At 49.4% G+C, this 25,032-nt stretch overlaps 3 protein-coding genes across 5 annotated transcripts in view; 1 reads left to right on the forward strand and 2 right to left on the reverse strand.

The window, feature by feature from the left end:
* On the reverse strand, positions 1-7,033 carry LOC117397481 (uncharacterized). Of its 3 annotated transcripts, none has more exons than XM_059009996.1 (8): positions 6,165-7,033; positions 5,109-5,359; positions 4,406-4,451; positions 4,139-4,219; positions 3,281-3,361; positions 2,878-2,955; positions 2,164-2,414; positions 1-1,981 (listed from the first exon to the last, which is right to left on the reverse strand). In XM_059009996.1, the coding sequence occupies exons 1-8, from the start codon at positions 6,574-6,576 to the stop codon at positions 1,391-1,393; spliced, it is 1,791 nt and encodes a 596-aa protein (XP_058865979.1). In that variant the 5' UTR covers positions 6,577-7,033; the 3' UTR covers positions 1-1,390. The 3 variants fall into 3 exon arrangements, with proteins under 3 accessions (XP_058865979.1, XP_058865978.1, XP_058865977.1); XM_059009995.1 differs by having other exon boundaries at positions 4,133-4,219; XM_059009994.1 differs by having other exon boundaries at positions 3,281-3,364; positions 4,133-4,219.
* A 544-nt stretch (positions 7,034-7,577) lies between these two features.
* Positions 7,578-9,677, reverse strand: LOC117397136 (apolipoprotein A-IV-like). Its single transcript, XM_033995700.3, has 3 exons — positions 9,541-9,677; positions 9,242-9,371; positions 7,578-8,716 (listed from the first exon to the last, which is right to left on the reverse strand). Exons 1-3 carry the CDS (start codon positions 9,587-9,589, stop codon positions 7,894-7,896), a joined length of 1,002 nt encoding a protein of 333 aa, XP_033851591.2. The 5' UTR covers positions 9,590-9,677; the 3' UTR covers positions 7,578-7,893.
* A 3,695-nt stretch (positions 9,678-13,372) lies between these two features.
* The window catches only part of LOC117397326 (uncharacterized), a 17,832-nt gene continuing 6,172 nt past the window's right edge, over positions 13,373-25,032 (forward strand). The window contains exons 1-16 of the mRNA XM_059009946.1: positions 13,373-13,526; positions 13,748-13,971; positions 14,347-14,520; positions 14,866-15,042; positions 15,695-15,812; positions 18,921-19,101; positions 19,426-19,588; positions 19,989-20,183; positions 20,357-20,543; positions 20,783-20,907; positions 21,063-21,200; positions 21,821-22,208; positions 22,826-23,053; positions 23,140-23,475; positions 23,967-24,362; positions 24,709-24,879. Of these exons, the coding sequence (XP_058865929.1) occupies positions 13,373-13,526; positions 13,748-13,971; positions 14,347-14,520; positions 14,866-15,042; positions 15,695-15,812; positions 18,921-19,101; positions 19,426-19,588; positions 19,989-20,183; positions 20,357-20,543; positions 20,783-20,907; positions 21,063-21,200; positions 21,821-22,208; positions 22,826-23,053; positions 23,140-23,475; positions 23,967-24,362; positions 24,709-24,879 (3,355 nt within the window). The remainder of the gene's footprint in view (positions 13,527-13,747; positions 13,972-14,346; positions 14,521-14,865; positions 15,043-15,694; positions 15,813-18,920; positions 19,102-19,425; positions 19,589-19,988; positions 20,184-20,356; positions 20,544-20,782; positions 20,908-21,062; positions 21,201-21,820; positions 22,209-22,825; positions 23,054-23,139; positions 23,476-23,966; positions 24,363-24,708; positions 24,880-25,032) is intronic.

A 25,032-nucleotide genomic window follows, 5' to 3' on the forward strand; every position in this document is an offset into this window, starting at 1 on the left:
TCGTTTCAATATTTATTTATTTAGAATTTCAACATAAAATCTCAACCATAAGAATCGCTCAAAATACAAAAATGAATCTTAAAAGGTCTAATTCCTTGTTGGTTTGTATACGATGCTGGCCTGCGTTTATCTTTGAACAAAAACCATCACGAAAACTTGGGATGAAAAAACCGTGTGCGTTTCCATTGAAGACCACGCCCCCCTGCTGTGGAATACCAGGGCAGGGTACACAGTACAGAACAGGTGCACTCGCAGGTGCTCAAAGAATAATGAAAACGAAAAATAAAACACAGTAATGAAAACGACTAAAGAAACGTGCTGCACTCTGCAGCGGGGGTTTCCCCAGTCGCCGCTCTCCGTCCTACACGTCGCTGTTCCTCAGCTCGGTTTAAAACACTATCGGGGTCTGCCCAAGGATTTCCCTGCTTTCTCTCTGTTTCGTTCGGTCCTGTGAGGGGCTTTTCTCCCGTCCGGCCGCGGTCTTGCTGAGCAGCGTGACCGCGAGCTCGTTGTTCAGGTCTAAAGGGGCAGATCTGAGGAAACAACAAAGTATTCATTTCTAGGACCCGCGTCCCAGCCACTCAGAGAGAGGGAAAGCCCACACACCCTCTTCCCCACCTCTGTGTGACCGCCGTGACTGACAGGCGAATCCCGCGGGTCTGCCGCCCTCTTCCTCAGCACTGTGCGTACGTCAGACGGGCAGTCCGGTCTCCCCTGTCACACGTGTGTTTCTTTCAGAACTGCACCTCTGAGCCCCGTCTCGCTCACAGGAGTCCCAGTGCTTTGTGGGATTATTCAGTATGTTTCAGCTCTTTCTTTGGGTTGATTTTGCTTCAGATCAGCCTGTGTCTTTGATTTCCTGCTTGTGTGAGCGAGAGCTGGAACAAGCAGCCATGATTAAAACCTCTTCCATGAAACGATGCTGAGCAGGGCAGTGCGTCACTTTTATTACTGCTTCTCTGTCTAAAGTAACACCACAATGGTCATATTGATACACTTCTCAAATCTGTAGAGATTTTCACAACTGTTTTTTTTTTTAATTGACACACTGCTTTAACATGAAGCAAAAAAAAACACAGGCAAGAATCTTAATTGTTGGGCACAAACAAACAAAGGGTTAATTGGTGTTATGAACAAAAACAAAACATTGCTGCATGCGGTCACCGCCTCGCATGGTTTGAGATGGAGTCTTTCACAGAGTGTCTGCTTTGCAAAGCTGCTTCCACAAAAGGGTTCATTTGTATGTCCGTGAGCCACAGTTGAACTGTGTGAGTTCAGGGGGTTTGATCGCACCGTCTCCCGTGGTTAATGAGATCGGAGCGTTTGAAGACATCGCTGCAGCACAGGGTTTGTAACAGCCTCCGCTCTCCTGGGGCGGAGAACACAAAGATCACGGCTTCTCAGCAAGCTTCTGAAGAAGCTGAATGACACGATCCTGCTTGGAGGAGATCTGATTCAGCGCTCTTAACATCGCAATCTCCCTCCGTTCTCTCCTCTTCTCCCTTTGCTCACACCTCCTCTTCCTCTGTTCAGCCCCCTTCGTTTTGCTTTCATGCATCTCCATTAAGCTTTCCAGCATTTTGGAGTGCTCCCTCACCTGCTCCGTCTGCTGCGTCACGAAAGCAGCGGCCACGTTCACGGCGGCTTTTTTCACCCTCTTTTTTGGTGGCGACTGCTGGATCCTGGAAACGGCCGGGACTGTGGGGCCCAGAGAGGGAGCCGGGGTCAGGACTGTGCTTTGGGACGGCCATGGGGTTTGAACACTTATCACTGGACGAGTCTGAGGAAGGGCAAAGGAGCTGGGAGTGGAAATGGGAAGCAGGATGACTGAAGAGGACGGGAGAGACAATGCAGGCTGCAGGGGGGTTGCAGTGGGAGCAGCGGTCTCTAGTTTTAGAGGAGTTGGGAACAGGCAGGTTGTGCTGATGGGAGCGGCTGGAGGGGGAGGGATCCCTTTCTTACTGAACAGGTTGTCCATCAACTGAGGAAAACAAACAAACAAACAGGACACAACTAATTACATAACATCTGAAACTCCAACGCCACACAATGAACAACACGTTTGTTACAATGTCTGCCATTAGAAACACTGGACTTTATAGCTCGAATTTCAAGGGGCCTGAAATATTCGGATGGATGCTGTGATGCGGACTGGGGCTGTACCTGGAAGTACTCCCATGTAGTCCTGGGCTTGCCTGCGATCTCGCTCCTCTCTTTGGCTCGCTTGTACGTGACGATCAGGTTATTCCACTTCTTTCTCAGCTTCTCGCTGGACAGCTGGATCCCGTGGAGCTGGAGCTCTTTGCTGACCGTGTGGAACAGCTGGCTGCGATTATTAGCACTGTACAGGTCCCAGTGCCGGGACACGCACTGTATGAGCAGAAGGGTGGTCTGTGTGCTGAACTCTGCGGCCGCTGCAGGAGGGAGAGGGACAGGAATGGCTGCTCATGTCGGTGCTCTGGGTAACACGTCAGTTACTCACTATTCTAGCTAGTGTACTACAGCCCTGTTAGTCATGGAGGTGAAACTCAACAGCAACCCCAATAACCCACCAGTGTGACCGTGTCTGACTGCTCAGAGTATTCTACTGTTTCTTCAAATCTCCACGCTCGGTGGGTTCATGTAATACCTCATGTTACTGCATGTAAAGCACACGTCTCCTCAGAGTGTGCGAGCCCAGACTACAAAGATAATATAAAGAGTTTACTGCTCTGATCGCTAGAGCGAGAGCGAGGCGATGCAGCCTCCGGCTCACGCAGGGTGAAAGAGCGGTCCGCTTGAATCACAGAACCCCCCTGCTCTGCGGACACAGCATGCAACGACAGCACGAGTTCTCACAGAAACAGCTCAAGTGTAACAGTGATGACGGCACGCTACCTTCCTCTTTATACATGCGTTGAAACACGAGTATTTTTTCACTCGCCACCAGCGGGGCTCCTTTGAGGCTCGCAGCTCCTGTATTAAAACAAACACACATTAATGACTTTCACAATCAGAGGTGGAGGTTTTGCCACAAGAGGGCGTTTCACTTCATTTCGAGCCCCAGCACTGAGACAGAAGGGCGTGTGAACTGGAAAGGCGCTCACAAGAGAAATGCTCTCTCTCCTGGTGAACGCTCCCGTGAGGTGCGACAGAAACAGAAAATCAACGAGGATTCATGTTGAAAATGTACCGTCGCAACACAGCAAAGGCTTGATGTGCTTCCTGAAGCTCTGCACACCAATACTGTGTAGAAGCATGTGCTGTGCTTCCAATGAGAACAAGGACAGGAAGGGTTTACCTTCTAGTGATGCTGTCTGGACTGTCGCTGATGTGTCGTCTGTACCCACGGGCTTTACAATCTCATCACTTACTCCATGTGCTGCTTTAAATAAAACAAAACGAGGCAAGTTACACACACGCACGCTACACACCCAGTGTGTAATTAACACACACGCTACACACCCAGTGTGTAATTAACACACACACACGCACGCTACACACCCAGTGTGTAATTAATAAACACACGCACGCTACACACCCAGTGTGTAATTAACACACCCACGCTACACACCCAGTGTGTAATTAACACACACGCACACACCCACGCTACACACCCAGTGTGTAATTAACACACCCACGCTACACACCCAGTGTGTAATTAACACACACGCACACACCCACGCTACACACCCAGTGTGTAATTAACACACCCACGCTACACACCCAGTGTGTAATTAACACACACACACACGCTACACACCCAGTGTGTAATTAACACACACGCTACACACCCAGTGTGTAATTAACACACACGCTACACACCCAGTGTGTAATTAACACACACGCTACACACCCAGTGTGTAATTAACACACACACTACACACCCAGTGTGTAATTAACACACACACGCACGCTACACACCCAGTGTGTAATTAACACACACACGCACGCTACACACCCAGTGTGTAATTAATAAACACACACACTCCTCACTGCATTCAGACCGTGTGCAGGAGTTGAAATAAAAATAATCGGGCACTTTCATCAAATTTCAACCAGTGCAAAACAAACACCAAGCAGATGGAAAAAGCCATGAAAGGCGTAAAAGGATGAAGGCCAGGATAATAAAGGAAAGAGGACTGCTGGTTACGTGTGCCTTGCTCTTGCGAGGAGGGCTGTGCTGTCCCCCTTGTGGACGTGTCCCCTGAAACCTCTTGAACAGATGTCCCATTTTGTCCTGTAAAGAGAGGTTTTGTATCATTATACAGACACAGTGAGTGATTCAGAAGCAAGGCAGACACTGCCACTATCCCAGTAACTGCTGTTAGCACCACTCACAATAACTGCTCATCATGACACGCTGCTTCTAAACCTCGGATATGTTCAGAGATGTCTTTGTACATATTGCTGATCCTGATGTTACCTGCAGGTGGAGGGGAGGGCCTCTCTGTTAGGATGCTGTCCATCAGCTGAAAAACACACAAACACGAGCGTCACACACAGTCAAGCGCTACTCCTTTCACTGCTGGCTTTCTACACAGTACAGCGTGGAGCTCTTCTAGCAGAGTCTGTTTAAACACAAGACCTTCCCATCGACTCGCCTTCCCCACCGGCCTTCCTTTGTAACAGGATGGGGTGAAGTGCACCGGGACGCTGCGTGCTGTAAGCACTGACACACGCACACACAAACACGCACCACGCACGCACGGACACATGCACGCACGCACACACTGACACACACACACGCACAAACACACTGACACACGCACACACACACACACTGACATGCACGCACACACAAACACGCACGCACAAACACACACGCACGCACACACGCACTGACACACACACACGCACAAACACGCACGCACGCACTGACACATGCACGCACGCACACACACGCGCATGAACGCTCAAACACGCATGCACACACACACTGATACACGCACGCACGCACAAACACGCACGCACGCACGGACACATGCACGCACGCACACACACACACGCACACATGCACTGACACACACGCACGCACTGACACACGCACGCACACACGCTCTCACACGCGGTTTGTTAGACGCTCCGGCTGGTGATTCTCACTCTATTGAATAAACGGCACGCTGCACCTCATAGTATTCCCACGCGATCTTGGCTTTTCCGTTTCCTTTGCATCGCTCCTTCGCACGCTTGTACGTGACCAGCAGATTGTTCCACTTCTTCTTCAGTTTCTCGCAGGAGATCTCGTACCCGGACGCTTGGAACTCCCGATGGACCGTTTGAAACAGCAGGCTGCGGTGGTTGGCTCTGTACAGGTCCCAGTGCTGTCTGATGAACAGCAGGAGCAGGAGGATACTTTGTGCGTTGAACTCGCTAGGTCCTGAAAGAGGGAGAAGAACAGGAATCTCTTCATTAAAGGGTATTCTACAGCACTCTGCTCTGCATTGCTATGGGGCTCCTCTATTAAAGGAATCTCTTCATTAAAGGGTATTCTACAGCACTCTGCTCTGCATTGCTATGGGGCTCCTCTATTAAAGGAATCTCTTCATTAAAGGGTATTCTACAGCACTCTGCTCTGCATTGCTATGGGGCTCCTCTATTAAAGGAATCTCTTCATTAAAGGGTTTTCTACAGCACTCTGCTCTGCATTGCTATGGGGCTCCTCTATTAGAGGAATCTCTTCATTAAAGGGTATTCTACAGCACTCTGCTCTGCATTGCTATGGGGCTCCTCTATTAAAGGAATCTCTTCATTAAAGGGTATTCTACAGCACTCTGCTCTGCATTGCTATGGGGCTCCTCTATTAAAGGAATCTCTTCATTAAAGGGTATTCTACAGCACTCTGCTCTGCATTGCTATGGGGCTCCTCTATTAAAGGAATCTCTTCATTAAAGGGTATTCTACAGCACTCTGCTCTGCATTGCTATGGGGCTCCTCTATTAAAGGAATCTCTTCATTAAAGGGTATTCTACAGCACTCTGCTCTGCATTGCTATGGGGCTCCTCTATTAAAGGAATCTCTTCATTAAAGGGTATTCTACAGCACTCTGCTCTGCATTGCTATGGGGCTCCTCTATTAGAGGAAGTGAGGGCAATGGTCCTGAACGGGTTAATATGACATGCCTCTGAATTATTGTTTCACAGATGTTGATAAAAGTTGAGATAAGACATTACAGACACGCTTACCTGGCTTCGCTTCGTCGGTTGCGGAGTCGGAGGGGGTTTCAGTTTTCTGCACCGCGCCGCTGTCTAACCCTGAAGGAATACCTGGGAGCTGCAGCGGTGACGTCACCGGGCTGCTCGCAAACACAGCGTCGAGCTCCTCGTAGTACGAGCACTGGCGGCTGTCCTTTCCGGTGCTTTGGTTCGCTCGGCACTGCAAGTACTTGCGCTTCAGAACATGAATTCGACTCCGGCACTGATTTTCACTTCTTTGGAAACTGTTTTCCAACATTTTCGCAGCGATCTCCCGGAACATGTGCGTTTTTTTGCCCAGGTCACTCACATCAGTCCGCTGCGCCTGTTCCTGGCTCCAGATTGAGATGAGAAGACGCGTTTCCTCGTCGGTCCAGTTGTTCACATTGCTGTTATCGGACATTGTGTGGAATTTGAAACGGCGTGGTTTTAAATGCACGGAATGTATTTGTTTTATTAAGACGCTTGTTTTTTTAGATAGGCCTTATTGTTTGTGTGGTTCTTGTGTGCACGTTAACGCGTATCGCGCTTTCTTAACTCAACAGTAATGATTAAAGTGAACGCGATCCTGCAGTTTGCGTTGTTTTTAACAGAGTTGAGACTGTAAACAAAATCAACGATGAAGTATTACCCGAGCAGCGCGTTTGCCTCGGTCACGTGTCTAAGTTGCCACACGTCCAAACATGGATTCATAAAGTTATCAGAAGAAAAAGCCTACCGTGTTATAGTGCGCGGACGCCAGTGCGATTGCAATGCTCTGTGTGGAGTCGGCGTGTGTTTGTTTCTCTGTTTTGTTTTCGAGTCGTTCTCGGTGCTGCGCCGATGCTCTGACGCTGGCTTTATTTTTTCCTTTGTCGAGCTGCGCAGACTGCGCCCAGCTGCCGTTCCGTGACGTCATGCGCAGCGACTCGCTCACTGCTGCCCACTACTGGCCATTTTTGGCAAAAGCAGCTAAAATTACATTCGGTATTTATTTATTTAATTTGAATATTTCGCTTTTCTTAAAAAATGTGTGCGTCAAAATTCAGGTACCAAAAAAGTTATATCCACATATTAATTTAATTGATGGCTGTCAATTTGATCCAAAAGTTTAACATTTAGTTTTTGTCAAAATAAAGTCCGTGTGGGTTAGAATTGGCTTGTCAAGATTATTATGCACTTTGTAATTCCCACCTCTTCACGAGCTGGAACAGATGAACCAAAAATGAAACGACAGAGCTGCCTGTTAAAACTGCTCCTCTTTTTATAAACCCTTACCCTAACCCCCCACAGCAGGAGGCTTTCTGTCTGAGAGCCGATGCAAGCTTCATTTCGTTTTGTTTGCTGAAACGAGGCACAGCAATGAAAGTGTTTGAGGAACGTCATTCAGGCTGCCTTAGAGACACAGACGACTGCATACAGGGCTAAAGCACAAGCTACTGCACGTTTATTTACAACGATTACAAAATAGAAACTCCAGTCAGCCTAGAAAAGTACATTCAGAGCAATGAACAGTATTTACAAAGACTCTAGTTGTATCACAGATAAACAATGGATTGGGATCTCAAGCGCAGTTGCATGCAAAACCTTCTTTCTTTTAAATAAGTGACATTTCATGGAAACAGCCCCTCTGATTTCACACAGCTAGTTCACATCTTATATACATGATTTGTTACAACAGTAAATAACACATTGAAAGCATATCTGGTACAAAACGAGTGTGTTGTGTTATTATAAATATTTACACGGGTGAGTTCAGGTTGTGCCTGATATCCTCTAACAAGGAGCGGAGTTTGGCAGAGAAGTCCTCCTCCAGTGGCCTACCACGGTCCTGCAAGGTCAGAGAAACAGGAGCTCTGCTGTGGCTCAAGTCTCTGAAGTCCTGAGCGATCCCTTGAGTGAAGCTGTCTGCGTACGAGGAGGCTCCCTGGCAGAACTCAGAGACCCTCTGCTCAATCTGCCCCTGAAGCCCCTCAGACTCTGAGAGCTGGCACAGTCTGCCGGTGTTCTCATCAACGTGAGCCCTCAGCTGCTCCACATTCTCCGTGAGCCTCCGGGACGCCTCCTCTGCATGCTGCTGCAGCTCATCCTGGACCACTCTGGCGTAAGGAGAGAAACTTTCCTGCAGCTCTCCGACCGCCCGCAAAGCCTCCGCCTGAAACTCTGCTAGATAGGGAGCCAGCTTGAGTTTGCTGTCCTGCACGGTCTGCCTGATCCTGTGCAGAACGTCCTCCTCGTGGTCTGGGGTCTGGTCTCCCAGGGGTTTGGTCTCGAGTCCTCGGAGCTGCCTGCACAGCTGCCCCGTGATCTGCTGCACCATGCTGCTCAGCTTGCTGGCGGGCAGAGCCAGTCTCTGCTGGAGCTGGGCCACGTTCCTGCTGATTTTCTGGTGGACCTCGTCAGCGTGAGGGGACATCTTCTCACGGAGGTCCTCCAGCTCCTTCATGATCTGGACCCGCAGCTTGTCAGTCTCCAGGCTGAGTTTGCTGCGGAGCTCCAGGGTGAAGGGGGTGAGGCTGTCTGTGTAGAGGTTCACGTTCTCCAGGCTGTCCTTCCAGAGCCCCCTGCGGGTGAACAGGAGGTGCTGTTAATCTAGCAGTACAGCTGAACAGACGCACAGCTTTATTGTACACGATATGGAATTCAATTGAAGCTCAGAGATGCTCAGCATATATGCAATGTGGAAATCTAACCATTTGAAAATGACAACAGATCAGTGTTATTCCAAAACCTAACATATCAGTTTTTCTTGTCTTAAACATTATTTGTTGGAGAAGGAAGCTAGTAATATTCAATTGCAGCAAATCTAAAAATACTAAATATGTGTAATAATCAACAATATCATCTTCTGCACACAAGTATCAAAAACACGGGTTCATGTTGTTTGAAAAGTCCTTCATTTAAAATGCTGTTGGACAGTTTGTTCCGATGCTGGGAGCTGCTGCTGTATTTTTTAATCTTACCCTCCTCAGTCTAGTCTGCAAACATTTCAACAAAGACGTCAGTGACGTTCTAACTGAAGCTAGATTGAACCCAGGTCTCCAGGGGTAGAAGCCTGGTCCAGTACATTCTCACAATGTGCCACTTACTTTACTTGCTTGCTGATTTCAGCCTGTTGGGTGTTATCCACTTTGTCTGTGACCTGATTGGTCAGTTGGCTAAAGTGATCCCACAATGCACTCCTGTCACCCTGGCCAGTGTGCAGAGGAGCTGGATATCCTAAAAACAATATAAAAAAGAAATGACACTAAACATTTGCATGAAGAAATCTTGCTGTAACTTACAAAGGTTCAGTAATGCGTTTCAAGGGGAGGGATTTGTCCAGCTGTCATTGTAAAGCCCTGTCGTTTCATTCTGCGCTTTCCAGCAGCTGCACAGAGAGGCTTACCTGCTGCAGCAGCGAAGGAGCATGCGATCATCACCACTTCCACATACATGGCTGCTTCAGAGCTTGCTCGCTGTCTGCCTCGGAATCTCTATTTATAGCCGTTTGTGACTCTCTTATCAGCAACCCTGACTGCTGTCAATAAACACAACGTGGAAGTTCAAAGAAAAATCTGAACAACAACGTCACATGTTGTTATCAGCAGAGACAGATAACAAAGGTATTGCACACAGTCTCTTACACATGCAGCAATATAATCCTTTATTACAAATATCACACAGTCTCTTAAACATGCAGCAATATAATCCTTTATTACAAATATCACACAGTCTCTTACACATGCAGCAATATAATCCTATGAGAACACAGTCATGCACTTTATCAATACTTCACATCCTATTGTAGGTGTTCTGCATTATTCTCTTGTGTTGTTTCTGCTTTCGCACCAGGAAAGGCTTTGAAAAGTCTTCTCCGGGCTGACTGTGGAGAAGTGAGGTGAACATACCAAACACACACATATCCTCTATGTTGTCTGTAGGATTACCTTGCCTTGCAGTGCTGTCTTTACAGCTGCAGATAGAGGCTGCTAAATCAGACTTGTTTTCAGGCACTAGAGTGACACAATCATAGAAGTGCAGAACTGAAATATAATTGCAAGCTTCCAAAGACATGCTGGCACCTTCGCTACCCCTCCAGTGTGGAGCCCTTGCTGTGTCCATGCATAGGACAGCAATGCGGGCATTGTTAGCAACTGGATAATAACCGCTTTCAAGGAATATCCCATATAGAAGAGTGCTGGCTAGTCCTGAATAAGCTGGCCTTGTGTAATACCACAATACAACCCAACACAGCAATGGAAACGCGTGGATCTTACTGAGTGCTGGTCGTTCAGAGAGGAGTGTAGGTGACAGGTCACTGGAGCTCCAGTGATGACCCAGGTGTTGTGAAACTCACATTACTGCCACAGTATAACCCAACACAGCAATGGAAACGCGTGGATCTTACTGAGTGCTGTTCGTTCAGAGAGGAGTGTAGGTGACAGGTCACTGGAGCTCCAGTGATGACGCAGGTGTTGTGAAACTCACATTACTGCCACAGTATAACCCAACACAGCAATGGAAACGCGTGGATCTTACTGAGTGCTGGTCGTTCAGAGAGGAGTGTAGGTGACAGGTCACTGGAGCTCCAGTGATGACGCATTTGTTGTGAAACTCACATTATTTCTCGGCTGCGAGTCAAAGCTCATTGGTCTTCAGTGCCAAGATAGAATGGGAGCCTGCAGAAGAAACCAAGTCCAGCAGTTTAGCTGGCAGTGTGTTTGTATGGAGCAGCATGCTTCCTGTAAGACAGTCTCTGATGGAGTTTATTCACGGGTGTAACAGGGCGGAGGCTGGCTGTAAACCACAAGCAAGCATCTTAACCGCTGTGCAAACCAGCCGGGCTCTTTGAAGCTCATCTCATGTCAGCGGCAGGGACAGTGTATCTCCCAACACTGCCCGTTCCGCAGGGCTTATTGAGACCCCTGCTGTGCGGCGCAGGGACTGCAGCCCAACCCTTTCTGAAAGGATTCAGCAGCAGAGTTACTTTGTAATCATTTCAGGATATGGCTTCGAAATTACAGCTAGCCACTGACTGTTGAAGTCTAGGCAATCAGACTTCATCTGCTTCCATACAAGCCCACATTGATGGATCAGTCCACACTTCAGTACGTCCTTGTCCACTGTACAGATGGATCAGTCCACACTTCAGTACGTCCTTGTCCACTGTACAGATGGATCAGTCCACACTTCAGTACGTCCTTGTCCACTGTACAGATGGATCAGTCCACACTTCAGTACGTCCTTGTCCTGTACAGACGGATCAGTCCACACTTCAGTACGTCCTTGTCCACTGTACAGATGGATCAGTCCACACTTCAGTACGTCCTTGTCCACCGTACAGATGGATCAGTCCACACTTCAGTACGTCCTTGTCCACTGTACAGATGGATCAGTCCACACTTCAGTACGTCCTTGTCCACTGTACAGACACAGATGTCGTTTAAGACAATCCGAAGTGTTGAAGAACGTTGAATGAGAGGAGGCCATTCGACCCCCCCTGTGCTCGTCCGGTTCCTGGGAGCTGATTCATCTCAACATGTTGTCAAGTCTGCACGTTTTCAAATATTTCCACATCTACCAACTCACCTTTAGCCTTTGGAAAGTTACTGGAAGTCTGTTATCAATGAATAACTGGAAAGGGACTGTGGTGTTTGTCAGTGTGCTTATCTGCACAGTACAGGGGATCGCCCAATCCTGCCCAAGGGATTGGTAAACACAGGAAATAGCTCCCTCTCTCAAACTGCAACGTACTAGACTTATTGAACCAGGATACAGAGCCCTGGATATCCGTCTCATTGTCAAGGAGGTCCTGATAGATCATTACAGATCTTTAAAGGAGTGCGAACCAAGATGGGTCAAATCCATTTTAGCACCACTGTGAGTACGACAGGTCCATTGGTAAAGGGCATGTGATGTTTATTAAAGAGGTCACAAACTCGCAATGAGCAGAACAGCTTGTATATAGATATGTAGGCTCAGAAGAATTACATTACAAAACACCATTAACCATTCAAATCTTCCAGAATGTTTCAGGTTGTGGAGGGAGATTGACAAGAGCATAAGAAAATGTACGAACGAGAGGAGGCCGTTCGGCCCAGCGAAGCTCGTCCAGTTCCTAGTAGCTGACTGATCTCAGAACTTTGTCAAGTTGGGTCCAAGTGATTCTGCCTCAGCAACATGACTAGGTCACCCCTCCCATCCCCTCACCGCTCTCTGTGTGAAGAAGAGTCTCCTTCAGCAACATGACTAGGTAACCCATCCCATCCCCTCAGCACTCTCTGTGTGAAGAAGAGTCTCCTTCCCTCTGTCCTAAGTGTGTCTCCACTGAATTTCTAACTGTGTCCTCTGGTCCTGGTTTCTGTGCTGCACTTAGAGTAATGGTTCGGTTTAACCATGTCAGCTCCTTTTAAGATTGTAAGGACTTCAATCCTGCCCCCCTGGTTCTTGTTTGTTCACCTAAACAGATTCAGTCCTGTCTCTGTAGCTCAGAGTGTTCTGTGTGTTTGAGTTTAGTGTCCTCTAAACTCAAACACAAGTCCAGCCAAGCCAAACAAACCTCACATGGCCGGCTTGTTTTGAGCGTGTTGTTGTTTGTTTCAGATACATAAACTCTTGAACATCTGTTCCTGTGAAAGTGACTGATCTGGACCAGGGTTGAGGGTTTACTAGTCTAAGCGTACGAGACCTGAGATCTGTGGGCTTGTCATTGGAATACGTTTCTCTTGCTCTGTATTGTGTGTGAGGGGGTCTGGGTCCTGTCGCTCTGCTGTTGAATTATTATCATCCTATTCCTGTCTCAAGAAGCCAGGGATAACAGCCTTCCTCGTTCCCTTCCAGTCATGTGACAGTGTAACCTTTCAGCTCTGTCAGGCCCCCCTACGCCTCCCTCGTCTATATGTACCCTGTCACATGATCTGAAGGGAACGGCTGCTCCATCCTGGCAGTTAGGATTCTCCTGGCAAGCTCAAAGCCAGGTAAAGACAGGTTTAGAGAACGAAACAGAACAGAACGGAATGTGAAAACAGCACCTGCAGATCTGTGCAGGTAAAGACATGCTGGGTTAACGGTGTGTTCAAACAAACAGGAACTTGATCCACAGCAGAACAGCTCTGTTTGACATGAATGTTTCATAGGAAGCTGCCAGTGGCTCGGTTTCCATCAATAATTGAGAGAAGCAGGAGAAGGCTGAAGAGGCTGCTCTGTGCTTCTCAGAGTGTCCCCGATAGAGAAGCAGCATGAAGCCGGCCCCAGCCTGGAGCTGCTTGCTCTTTATATTGTGTGTGAAGTCCTGCACTTCATCCAGCCTGAGCTCAGACTCCAGGCAGGGAAGCTGTAGCCCTGGAACCAACTGCACAGGAGAGGGAAGCAACCACAGCCAGTGCCAAGCAGGTAAGACAACATCAAGAAATACTCAAAGAACATGCGATGACAGACATGGCGACGGAAGCCTTTATCAGTGTCTGTCACCATAGCTGCCCCGCCCAGAGACAGACACAAGAAGGCTGAGTGCGCCGCATGTGACTCACACACAAGAAGGCTGAGTGCGCCGCATGTGACTCACACACAAGAAGGCTGAGTGCGCCGCATGTGACTCGCTCCTCTTTTGAAAGGGTTTTACTGTCCAGAAGGAAGTGCAGCTCCAGTCCCGTGTCCCAGAGGCAGCTTTGGCCCCGCTGAAGCAGCAGTGAGTGCAGACGGCTGTCTCGAGTGTCCTGTCGACTACTTCAATCACCTGGAGGGCCAGGCAGCTTGCTTTACCTGCGGCTCGGAGGCCAGGCAGCCCCAACAGGGGCAGGAGAGCTGCCTGTGCCTGGGAGAAGGCCAGGAGTTCCAGGTAGGGGGTCTGGTAATTCACACTGATCTGTGCCTGGGAGAGACAGGAGTTCCAGGTAGGGGGTCTGGTAATTGACACTGATCTGTGCCTGGGAGAGACAGGAGTTCCAGGTAGGGGGTCTGGTAATTCACACTGATCTGTGCCTGGGAGAAGGACAGGAGTTCCAGGTAGGGGGTCTGGTAATTGACACTGATCTGTGCCTGGGAGAGACAGGAGTTCCAGGTACGGGGTCTGGCAGAGGAAGGCAGCGAGAGACAGAGCCGTCCTGAAGTTCTCCGGGAGCTGCTTCCACCACAGAGAGGCTGGGGAAGAGAAGGTCAGGCTGCAGTGATACACAGTGGCCAGTGTTTGAACACACAGTAACATTGCTGTGTATTCCTGCAGGTCAGTGACAGTCAGTGCCCCTGTGTCTCAGGGTACACACCGGCAGGGCAGGACTCCAGGCTCTGTGTGCAGCAGCTCTATGAGATCTGCAGGGACGGGAGCACCAGGAACCAGGAGGGGGCCTGCCTTACCCAGGAGCAGTGGACAGAGTACTGTGCACTCCAGGTGTGTGCAAGCTAGCATGACCCACAGCACTGTGCACACTAGCATGACCCACAGCACTGTGCACACTAGCATGACCCACAGCACTGTGCACACTAGCATGAGCCACAGCACTGTGCACACTAGCATGAGCCACAGCACTGTGCACACTAGCATGACCCACAGCACTGTGCACACTAGCATGACCCACAGCACTGTGCACACTAGCATGAGCCACTGCACAACACTGTGCACACTAGCATGAGCCACAGCACTGTGCACGCTAGCATGACCCACAGCTGGTTTTCACAATGGGAAGCTGTTCTAGACGCCTCTCTCGTTCCATGACTCCTGGATCTTTGATCACAGGTCTGCTCCTCTCCCTCTGACTATCGGGGTTATGATAAAGCCCTGGGGCTGTGCTTGTGTGGAGCTGAAGACGTGGACACTGTGTGCGACAGAGAGTGCCGGAGGAGGCAGAGACACATCATCCAGCTCCTCTGCAGAGAAACCTTCCAGCTGCAGATCAGTGACAACGGAAACAAGGTGAGCAAATAACACATCATCTCTGTGTGCTGATCATCGTGCACTGCAAATAACACATCATCTCTGTGTGCTGATCATCGTGCACTGCAAATAACACATCATCTCTGTGTGCTGATCATCGTGCACTGCAAATAACACATCATCTCTGTGTGCTGATCATCGTGCACTGCAAATAACACATCATCTCTGTGTGCTGATCATCGTGCACTGCAAATAACACATCATCTCTGTGTGCTGATCATCGTGCACTGCAAATAACACATCATCTCTGTGTGCTGATCATCGTGCACTGCAAATAACACATCATCTCTGTGTGCTGATCATCGTGCACTGCAAATAACACATCATCTCTGTGTGCTGATCATCGTGCACTGCAAATAACACATCATCTCTGTGTGCTGATCATCGTGCACTGCAAATAAGAAACTGAGAGCTCCCTTTAACCGAGACAGAGCAGGTTTCATGTTTTAAAATGAAAATTCACATGCGCTATAGATGACACGTGTTTCTTTCGAAGCTGCACATTTGAGACCGGTTTAGCTAAGTGCAGAACACGTAAGATTCGTAAGATGTGTGTTGTTAGTACAAATCATTTGATGTCTTCATCACAGATTCTTGTTTTGTGTTCTCGTGAACGTGTGGGTTTTACCAGGTGAAGACGTCAGTCAGCACCATCGAAACCTTCACAAGCAGCTGGGATTCTATCAGCGCGCAGAAATGTGCTCTGAAGAAGGACTACGCTGTGCCAGTGTACCTCGTACAAACAAACGGTGAGCTTCATATCCGTATCAAACACACTCAAGATCTCAAGCTGAGTTAATATGGGTTACACGTCTTCAGTTTTATAAACAGACAAGTGAAATATGCTGTGCTTTAAAAGCAGGTCCCTCGCTTCCAGCTCTGATCTTCATGTGTATTCACTGCTGCCGGTTCCACTCTGTGTGTTCCATTCAGTGCTCTGGTTCTTTGCAGCGCTGGGATTTCTGGGGGTGTTGAATCCCGATCCTAAAGAGATACAACACTTGATGCGGGGGAGCAGGAACTCACCCAGTCACCCAAATACAACTTTGAAGAGTTCTGGTGAGCTTCAACAACAAGCAAACACATCATCTAGACTGCACACAGGATAACCACTTCAACAAACACATCATCTAGACTGTGCACAGGATAACCACTTCAACAAACACATCATCTAGACTGCACACAGGATAACCACTTCAACAAACACATCATCTAGACTGTGCACAGGATAACCACTTCAACAAACACATCATCTAGACTGCACACAGGATAACCACTTCAACAAACACATCATCTAGACTGTGCACAGGATAACCACTTCAACAAACACATCATCTAGACTGTGCACAGGATAACCACTTCAACAAACACATCATCTAGACTGTGCACAGGATAACCACTTCAACAAACACATCATCTAGACTGTGCACAGGGTAACCACTTCAACAAACACATCATCTAGACTGTGCACAGGGTAACCACTTCAACAAACACATCATCTAGACTGTGCACAGGGTAACCACTTCAACAAACACATCATCTAGACTGTGCACAGGGTAACCACTTCAACAAACACATCATCTAGACTGTGCACAGGGTAACCACTTCAACAAACACATCATCTAGACTGTGCACAGGATAACCACTTCAACAAACACATCATCTAGACTGCACACAGGATAACCACTTCAACAAACACATCATCTAGACTGTGCACAGGATAACCACTTCAGCAAACACATCATCTAGACTGTGCACAGGATAACCACTTCAACAAACACATCATCTAGACTACACACAGGATAACCACTTCAACAAACAAACACATCATCTAGACTGCACACAGGATAACCACTTCAACAAACACATCATCTAGACTGTGCACAGGATAACCACTTCAACAAACACATCATCTAGACTGTGCACAGGATAACCACTTCAACAAACACATCATCTAGACTGCACACAGGATAACCACTTCAACAAACAAACACATCATCTAGACTGCACACAGGATAACCACTTCAACAAACACATCATCTAGACTGTGCACAGGATAACCACTTCAACAAACACATCATCTAGACTGTGCACAGGATAACCACTTCAACAAACACATCATCTAGACTGCACACAGGATAACCACTTCAACAAACAAACACATCATCTAGACTGCACACAGGATAACCACTTCAACAAACACATCATCTAGACTGTGCACAGGGTAACCACTTCAACAAACACATCATCTAGACTGTGCACAGGATAACCACTTCAACAAACACATCATCTAGACTGCACACAGGATAACCACTTCAACAAACAAACACATCATCTAGACTGTGCACAGGGTAACCACTTCAACAAACACATCATCTAGACTGTGCACAGGATAACCACTTCAACAAACAAACACATCATCTAGACTGTGCACAGGATAACCACTTCAACAAACAAACACATCATCTAGACTGTGCACAGGATAACCACTTCAACAAACACATCATCTAGACTGTGCACAGGATAACCACTTCAACAAACACATCATCTAGACTGCACACAGGATAACCACTTCAACAAACACATCATCTAGAATGCACACAGGATAACCACTTCAACAAACACATCATCTAGACTGTGCACAGGATAACCACTTCAACAAACACATCATCTAGACTGTGCACAGGGTAACCACTTCAACAAACACATCATCTAGAATGCACACAGGATAACCACTTCAACAAACACATCATCTAGACTGCACACAGGATAACCACTTCAACAAACACATCATCTAGACTGTGCACAGGATAACCACTTCAACAAACAAACACATCATCTAGACTGTGCACAGGATAACCACTTCAACAAACACATCATCTAGACTGTGCACAGGATAACCACTTCAACAAACAAACACATCATAGGTTGCACACAGGATAACTTAACTGAGTTCCATTTCAATAATGGTCAAGTGGCTAGCGGCAGGTCTAGCCTGTGATTCACATGGCAAGTGAAGACTCCATAGACACAGCGGCAGGTCTAGCCTGTGATTCACATGGCAAGTGAAGACTCTATAGACACAGCGGCAGGTCTAGCCTGTGATTCACATGGCAAGTGAAGACTCTATAAACACAGCGGCAGGTCTAGCCTGTGATTCACATGGCAAGTGAAGACTCTATAAACACAGCGGCAGGTCTAGCCTGTGATTCACATGGCAAGTGAAGACTCTATAGACACAGCGGCAGGTCTAGCCTGTGATTCACATGGCAAGTGAAGACTCTATAAACACAGCGGCAGGTCTAGCCTGTGATTCACATGGCAAGTGAAGACTCTATAAACACAGCGGCAGGTCTAGCCTGTGATTCACATGGCAAGTGAAGACTCTATAAACACAGCGGCAGGTCTAGCCTGTGATTCACATGGCAAGTGAAGACTCTATAAACACAGCGGCAGGTCTAGCCTGTGATTCACATGGCAAGTGAAGACTCTATAAACACAGCGGCAGGTCTAGCCTGTGATTCACATGGCAAGTGAAGACTCTATAAACACAGCGGCAGGTCTAGCCTGTGATTCACATGGCAAGTGAAGACTCTATAGACACAGCGGCAGGTCTAGCCTGTGATTCACATGGCAAGTGAAGACTCTATAGACACAGCGGCAGGTCTAGCCTGTGATTCACATGGCAAGTGAAGACTCTATAAACACAGCGGCAGGTCTAGCCTGTGATTCACATGGCAAGTGAAGACTCTATAGACACAGCGGCAGGTCTAGCCTGTGATTTGTATTACCTGGTAGAAGTTCGATCTGATCTCTAATGGGGAGTCTAATCTTCCACGTGTGTTTTTCTTTCTTAGGAAACGCCCCTCACTACAATAACACAGCGGGGGGAAACGACACTCTCGGTGGGGCTGATAAACATCCCACACCCCAGCCAGACTTCCAGTTTGCAGGGATTTTAAACCCCACGGTGTGCCTGAGTCTTGGAGACGTCCTCGTATTCACTGTGTCGAAGGAACACTATCCTGTTTACGATGTGTAAGTGAATCATCTTGTATAAGAGATGCCACTGTGCCATTACACAGCTGTGAAGTGACTCTCACAACCTGCTGTTAGAGTCTCCCTCCTACTGAATACTGTAGCAAAGGGCAGGCTGTTCTCCCTTTGATCCCAAAAAATGGGTTCGGTAAACAGCGGTCATCTTCAAAGCTGGACAGCAAAAAGACTGTATAAATATTCACATCCAGCCTTCACACTTTCAGATAGACACAGTGCTTTGTAAAGTAACTCATCCAGCCTGCACCCTTTCAGATAGACACAGTGCTTTGTAAAGTAACTCAATATACTGTGTTTTGATTCCAGCGGTAATCTGCTCAACACTAACAGCAGGTTTGACTGGGGAGGATTCAGAGCGCTGGCAGAGGAGATGAGTCTCTCACACGCTGCCTCAAAGCTGTTCTCCTTCCCCTTCACCCAGCCCGGGGTGTATGTGCTGAAACTGAACAGCAACCAGCATAAGAAGATGGTAAGAGTCTCGCAGAATACACTCGCTTTCTAACCAGACTAGGTAACCCATCCCATCCCCTCAGCACTCTCTGTGTGAAGAAGAGTCTCCATCAGCAACATGACTAGATAACCCATCCCATCCCCTCAGCACTCTCTGTGTGAAGAAGAGTCTCCTTCAGCAACATGACTAGGTAACCCATCCCATCCCCTCAGCACTCTCTGTGTGAAGAAGAGTCTCCTTCAACAACATGACTAGGTAACCCAGTGTTATGAGGAAGGCCCGTTCTTCTCATTAAAGCTGCTGTGTTTGTGTTTGCACTGTAATAGTACCTCAGAGTGATGCCTGTGGGAGGCCAGTGTTACGAGGAAGGCCCGTTCTTCTCATTAAAGCTGCTGTGTTTGTGTTTGCACTGTAACAGTACCTCAGAGTGATGCCTGTGGGAGGCCAGTGTTACGAGGAAGGCCCGTTCTTCCCGACTGTTCCTCGGCATGTGATCCGAATCGGTATCGCCCGGGCCAGCACAGCCAGCCTCCTGCTCAGACCAGACTGGCTCGTCATCGTGGGCCTGCTGATCGGAGCTCTTGTCATCTTCAGTGTCTGCGTGACGCTGCTGGTAAGTTCCACTTTAACAATCGAATTCTGCAAAGATCCTTGGAGACGGCTGACAGTACCAGTAAACTCTCATGTATACTGTGTATAGCGCTACGCTCCGTGTATTTGTGTTCTGTCTTTCTGAATTACTGCTCCATGGGTCCTGGTTTTAAGGCTGTATTTTTTATTTTTCAGATTTTATTCAGGGAGTTTGGATGGCCTGAAAAGAAACCTGCAGACCCAAAGTATAGGAAACTGCATCTCAAATACAACTTTGACGATTATTCTTCGAAAGGATCCACGGTCCTCACTTTGAAAAAGCTCCATCGCAGTCTGCAGAGACAGGAGTGCGAAGAGGAGCTGGGAAACAGAGCTGCACAAGGTCAGAACTCAAACACAGTGTGAAACAAGAACGCGTTAGCTCTTAAAAAACCCTAAACCCACTGTCTGGTTATCAGCAGTCATTTCACTCAGCACACAATATAGAGGTCAGGGCTTTCTCTATCAGCGCCTCATCTGCCTTCATAAGACAAGCCAGTGTTATTGTGTGTTGAATCCCTCCTGTGCTGCAGCACGGTGGAATTCTCTTCAGAGCCTCGTTCTGAATTCTTCTCTTCTCAGTCGATGAGTTCTGGGACTACGAGCAGCAGATTGACTTGGAAGCGTTTGACACCAATCTGTTCTACGGAATTCTGCTGAAGCACACTGTCTCCGTGACAACAAGACTCAGCCAGCTCAAAGACGAGGTAACGGCCTTACCTTTTGTTAAGTGCCCTGGTCAAACATTGAGCGTGTTTTGACCGCTGCGTTGGACACTAATGATATAATAATGATGATACTAATGATGATGATGATACTAATAATAACAGGTTAACCCCAGTGGCTGCGGACTCTCTTCCAGGTGAAAGTCTTATATCAGAAAACGCTCAGGGAAACAGAGTCCCTGAAGGAGCTCTTGGTGAGCTGGACTAACCTCTCTGGAAATGGAAAGCTAGCCAGTACTGCGGTGCTGGAGAGCTTTGAAAGAAAGCGCCGGGAGGTGAGTCTGCAATCAAACAAGTCACATTCATCTTTAATGTGGCTTCGGTCATTTCCACACGCTAATGCTGTGCACAACCACTCTGGTAGTGATTAATGCAGACTAACACAGGAGCTGGGTTAGGAGGTCCAGTCATCAATCGCACTGAGAAGCATTAAGGTAAGTGTGAACCAAACAAACATGGCTCTCTCAGTCTGCTCCTGGACTCAGTGCATTCACAGTGCAGGGACAGCCTCTCTCACCCTGCTCCTGGACTCAGTGCATTCATAGTGCAGGGGCAGCCTCTCTCAGTCTGCTCCTGGACTCAGTGCATTCATAGTGCAGGGACAGCCTCTCTCACCCTGCTCCTGGACTCAGTGCATTCATAGTGCAGGGACAGCCTCTCTCACCCTGCTCCTGGACTCAGTGCATTCATAGTGTAGGGACAGCCTCTCTCACCCTGCTCCTGGACTCAGTGCATTCATAGTGCAGGGACAGCCTCTCTCACCCTGCTCCTGGACTCAGTGCATTCATAGTGCAGGGACAGCCTCTCTCATCCTGCTCCTGGACTCAGTGCATTCACAGTGCAGGGACAGCCTCTCTCACCCTGCATTCTCAGTTCTGCTTCCTGTCCTGTTCAGGTGGAGGCGGAGGTGGGCCGCAGGAAGGCCCTGGCTGTGGAGTTTGGCCGGCTCCTGGAGAAACAGCTGCAGCTGCTGGCTGAGGACTGGAGGAGCCGAGAGGAGCACCATGTGAGCTTCAGTGCTGCCCTGCTGGAGGCTCAGCGGCTGCTGGAGCAGCTCTGTGAGCTGGAGGGCCGGGCTAGCCTGTCGGAGCAGCTCTGTGAGGAGGAGGAGGGCCGGGCCAGCCTGTTGACCCGGCGCCTGGCCTCTCTGCTTGCCCAGATGTCAGGGGAGGTGACACAGGAGTGCCAGAGACTGAGAGCCTGGGGAGTGCTGGGGGATGGCACTGGGGCTCATCTCTTATCAAGCAGCAAAGCAGAGATCCTGACAAGAGAGGACCTGCTGGGTAAGTAAGCCCTGTGACCCCCGCTCCTTTGAGCTGGCATTCGGGGTCGGGGTCGGGTTCGGGGTCATGGTCGGGGTCGGGGTCATGGTCGGGGTTGGGGTCGGGTTCGGGGTCGGGTTCGGGGTCGGGGTCAGGGTCAGGGTCGCGGTCATGGTCGGGGTCGGGGTCGGGTTCGAGGTCATGGTCTGGGTCGGGTCGGGGTCGGGGTCGGGGTCATGGTCGGGTTCGGGTTCGGGGTCATGGTCGGGTTCGGGGTCATGGTCGGGGTCGGGGTCGGGTTCGAGGTCAGGATCGCGGTCATGGTCTGGGTCGGGTCGGGGTCGGGGTCGGGGTCATGGTCGGGGTCGGGATCGCGGTCATGGTCTGGGTCGGGTCGGGGTCGGGGTCGGGTTCGGGGTCATGGTCGGGTTCGGGTTTGGGGTCATGGTCGGGGTCGGGGTCGGGTTTGGGGTCATGGTCGGGTCGGGGTCGGGGTCAGGGTCGCGGTCATGGTCGGGTTCGGGGTCATGGTCGGGGTCGGGGTCGGGGTCGCGGTCATGGTCGGGGTCGGGGTTACTGACTGTATCCAGTCTGAAAGCCTCCTGCTTTGACTTCATGTCTTGTGCTGTTCTTCGTAGCTCCTGACGGGACAGTGCGAGCCTGTGATGTGGTCCACGTTGACCCCCTGACCGGACTGATCGTCCCGAATGCTGATGCTCAGATGCTGTCAGCCGGGGGCTCCCCCGTGCCGGTGCCCCGGGACCTCTGTGTGAACCCTCACACCGGGAAGCTCTTACCTATCGCAGGTAACGTGGCCTTCGACCCCGTGAGATCCACTCTGGTCTTCACTGCAGACTGCTCAGCAGGTAAGTGCACCGCAGACTCATTCCACAGTCACGCTTGGAGATATAACAGGAAATCCCTGCAGCTGCTGTACTTTCTGACTCTCCAGGCGAGCTCAGTAAATGGGAGGAGCCTCTCATCCCCTTTGTTCCGTTTCCGGTGTGCAGCAGGACCGGGCTGCCAGTGAAATGTATTCTGGGAGGATTAGACCCTGGGAGGGACCTGAAGCTCGGGGGGCCCATGGCAGATCCAGCAACAGGGGCTCCAGTGCCCACACTGGGGGTCACTATTCACCCTCAGACTGGCCGTGTGCACCCCCTGGGAGGCACCTACGTCAGCCCGCTCACAAAGCTGCTGGAGTCCATTGAGATCGGAGGGGTCATGGTGCACCGCCACACTGGACGTGTGGTTCCTATCATCGGAGTGAGCCTGGATCCCCACTCCGGTAAAACAGAGTCCCATTTATTTATTTAGTGCATGTCTGGGGTCCTCGTTTAAAAAGGTTTTTACAGATACGCACATGGACAAACGCACAGACAGACAGACAGACAGACAGACACCCCAATAACTTCTCATAGGAAATAATGTTTATACCAAGCTTCATCACAGTGGGATAGTAAGAGGTTTTCCAGATATATGGAAGCACGTTGAGGTACATGTGTGATGTGCAGTACATACACACAGACACGCAGGGAGAATGCAGAAGGTACATGTGTGATGTGCAGTACATACACACAGACACGCAGGGAGAATGCAGAAGGTACATGTGTGATGTGCAGTACATACACACAGACACGCAGGGAGAATTACTGCACAGAGGAGAAATGCTGTACCACTATTGCACAGTAAAGCACAAGGGGTGTTGTTAACAGTGTTTGTGGGTTAAAAACAGAAACACAATCACAAGTTTAAAAAGGCGTTGTTTCTGTTGCCTAGGTTGTGTAATTCCAGTCGGCGGGGTGCTCAGTCCCTCCGGCGCCCCCCTGCTCCTGGGAGACACTTTCACGGAGCCCCTGAGTGGGAGGACAGCCCGGATCTCCGGGGCCAGCCTCCAGGGGGCACAGGTGGTGCCGCACGGAGGGGGCTACCAGGCCTCACTGGACGCCCTGACGCTGGCCTGCAGGGTGCGAGTGACAGCCTGTCTGAATCAGTGCAGAGACTCTGTGAGTCTGGGGCTGGCCTCTCTGCAGGAGCACAGCTTGCTGAAGGAATCGACGAGGGAGCTGGCTCTGGCTTGCAGAAGAAGCCAGCAGTGCCTCGTACACGCTGCGTGCGAGCTGGAGCGACAGCGCGAGCGTGCCAGGAGCCTGGCAGACAGCGGCGGGAGCTGGGGTCAGATTATTACCTATTGATCTGTCAAGGACTGTACAGTGCTGTAGAGGAGCCTTTTAAAGGCGTTACTTGCAGGTTGCAATTAGCTTCGCTGCTTGTAGCTAACAAAATCATTTCACAAAGGTGTTAAATGTGCAGCAAGAAAGTCATGTTACGTGCACTTTCATTTTCCTTCATGGTATCTGCGCTGCTGCTGCTGTATATCATTAGCATACAGGGCTGGCTTTAATATGACAGTCAGTAAAAAGGGGGTCTTCATTGTGAGGGGTCCTTTTCCCTGAGGGGTTCTGCATTAGGAGAGTGTGGCTGCTCGCGTGATGCTCTGTGTACTCTATGTGCCGCTCAGGGCTGATGAAGTATCCAGGGACACAGCTGCTCCTCCCCGCTGTGGCTGGAGTGGGGTACCCCGACCCAGGGGGCTCAGGCCTGGAGGTGCCCCTCCTGGGGGTGCAGGGAGATGGGAGCAGGGGGGAGCTGGTCCCTCTCGCAGGAACCATGGAGGATCCAGATGGGAAAGGTACTTCCATCTCACCTTTTCAGTGTGTCTCCTCTGAACAAGAAGGCAGCGTGCAGAACAAGCATGTTGAGAAACACAGGCTGCATTAGTCAATGGTGTGCAGAACAAGCATGTTGAGAAACACAGGCTGCATTAGTCAATGGTGTGCAGAAC

Source organism: Acipenser ruthenus, chromosome 40 (assembly GCF_902713425.1).
Source record: "Acipenser ruthenus chromosome 40, fAciRut3.2 maternal haplotype, whole genome shotgun sequence".
Taxonomy (NCBI): Eukaryota; Metazoa; Chordata; class Actinopteri; order Acipenseriformes; family Acipenseridae; genus Acipenser; species Acipenser ruthenus.

Bases quoted from the DNA above. Each gene is read 5' to 3' on its own strand.
- LOC117397481 (XM_059009994.1), bottom strand. From the start codon at position 6,576: ATGTCCGATAACAGCAATGTGAACAACTGGACCGACGAGGAAACGCGT. The intron at 5,360-6,164 runs GTAAGCGTGTCT...TCCCTCTTTCAG, and splicing joins AACCGACGAAGCGAAGCCAG to GACCTAGCGAGTTCAACGCA. The intron at 2,956-3,280 runs GTAAACCCTTCC...GTTTTAATACAG, and splicing joins CCAGACAGCATCACTAGAAG to GAGCTGCGAGCCTCAAAGGA.
- LOC117397136 (XM_033995700.3), bottom strand. From the start codon at position 9,589: ATGTATGTGGAAGTGGTGATGATCGCATGCTCCTTCGCTGCTGCAGCA. The intron at 9,372-9,540 runs GTAAGCCTCTCT...TATTGTTTTTAG, and splicing joins CTCCTTCGCTGCTGCAGCAG to GATATCCAGCTCCTCTGCAC. The intron at 8,717-9,241 runs GTAAGTGGCACA...GTTCACCCGCAG, and splicing joins GAAATCAGCAAGCAAGTAAA to GGGGCTCTGGAAGGACAGCC.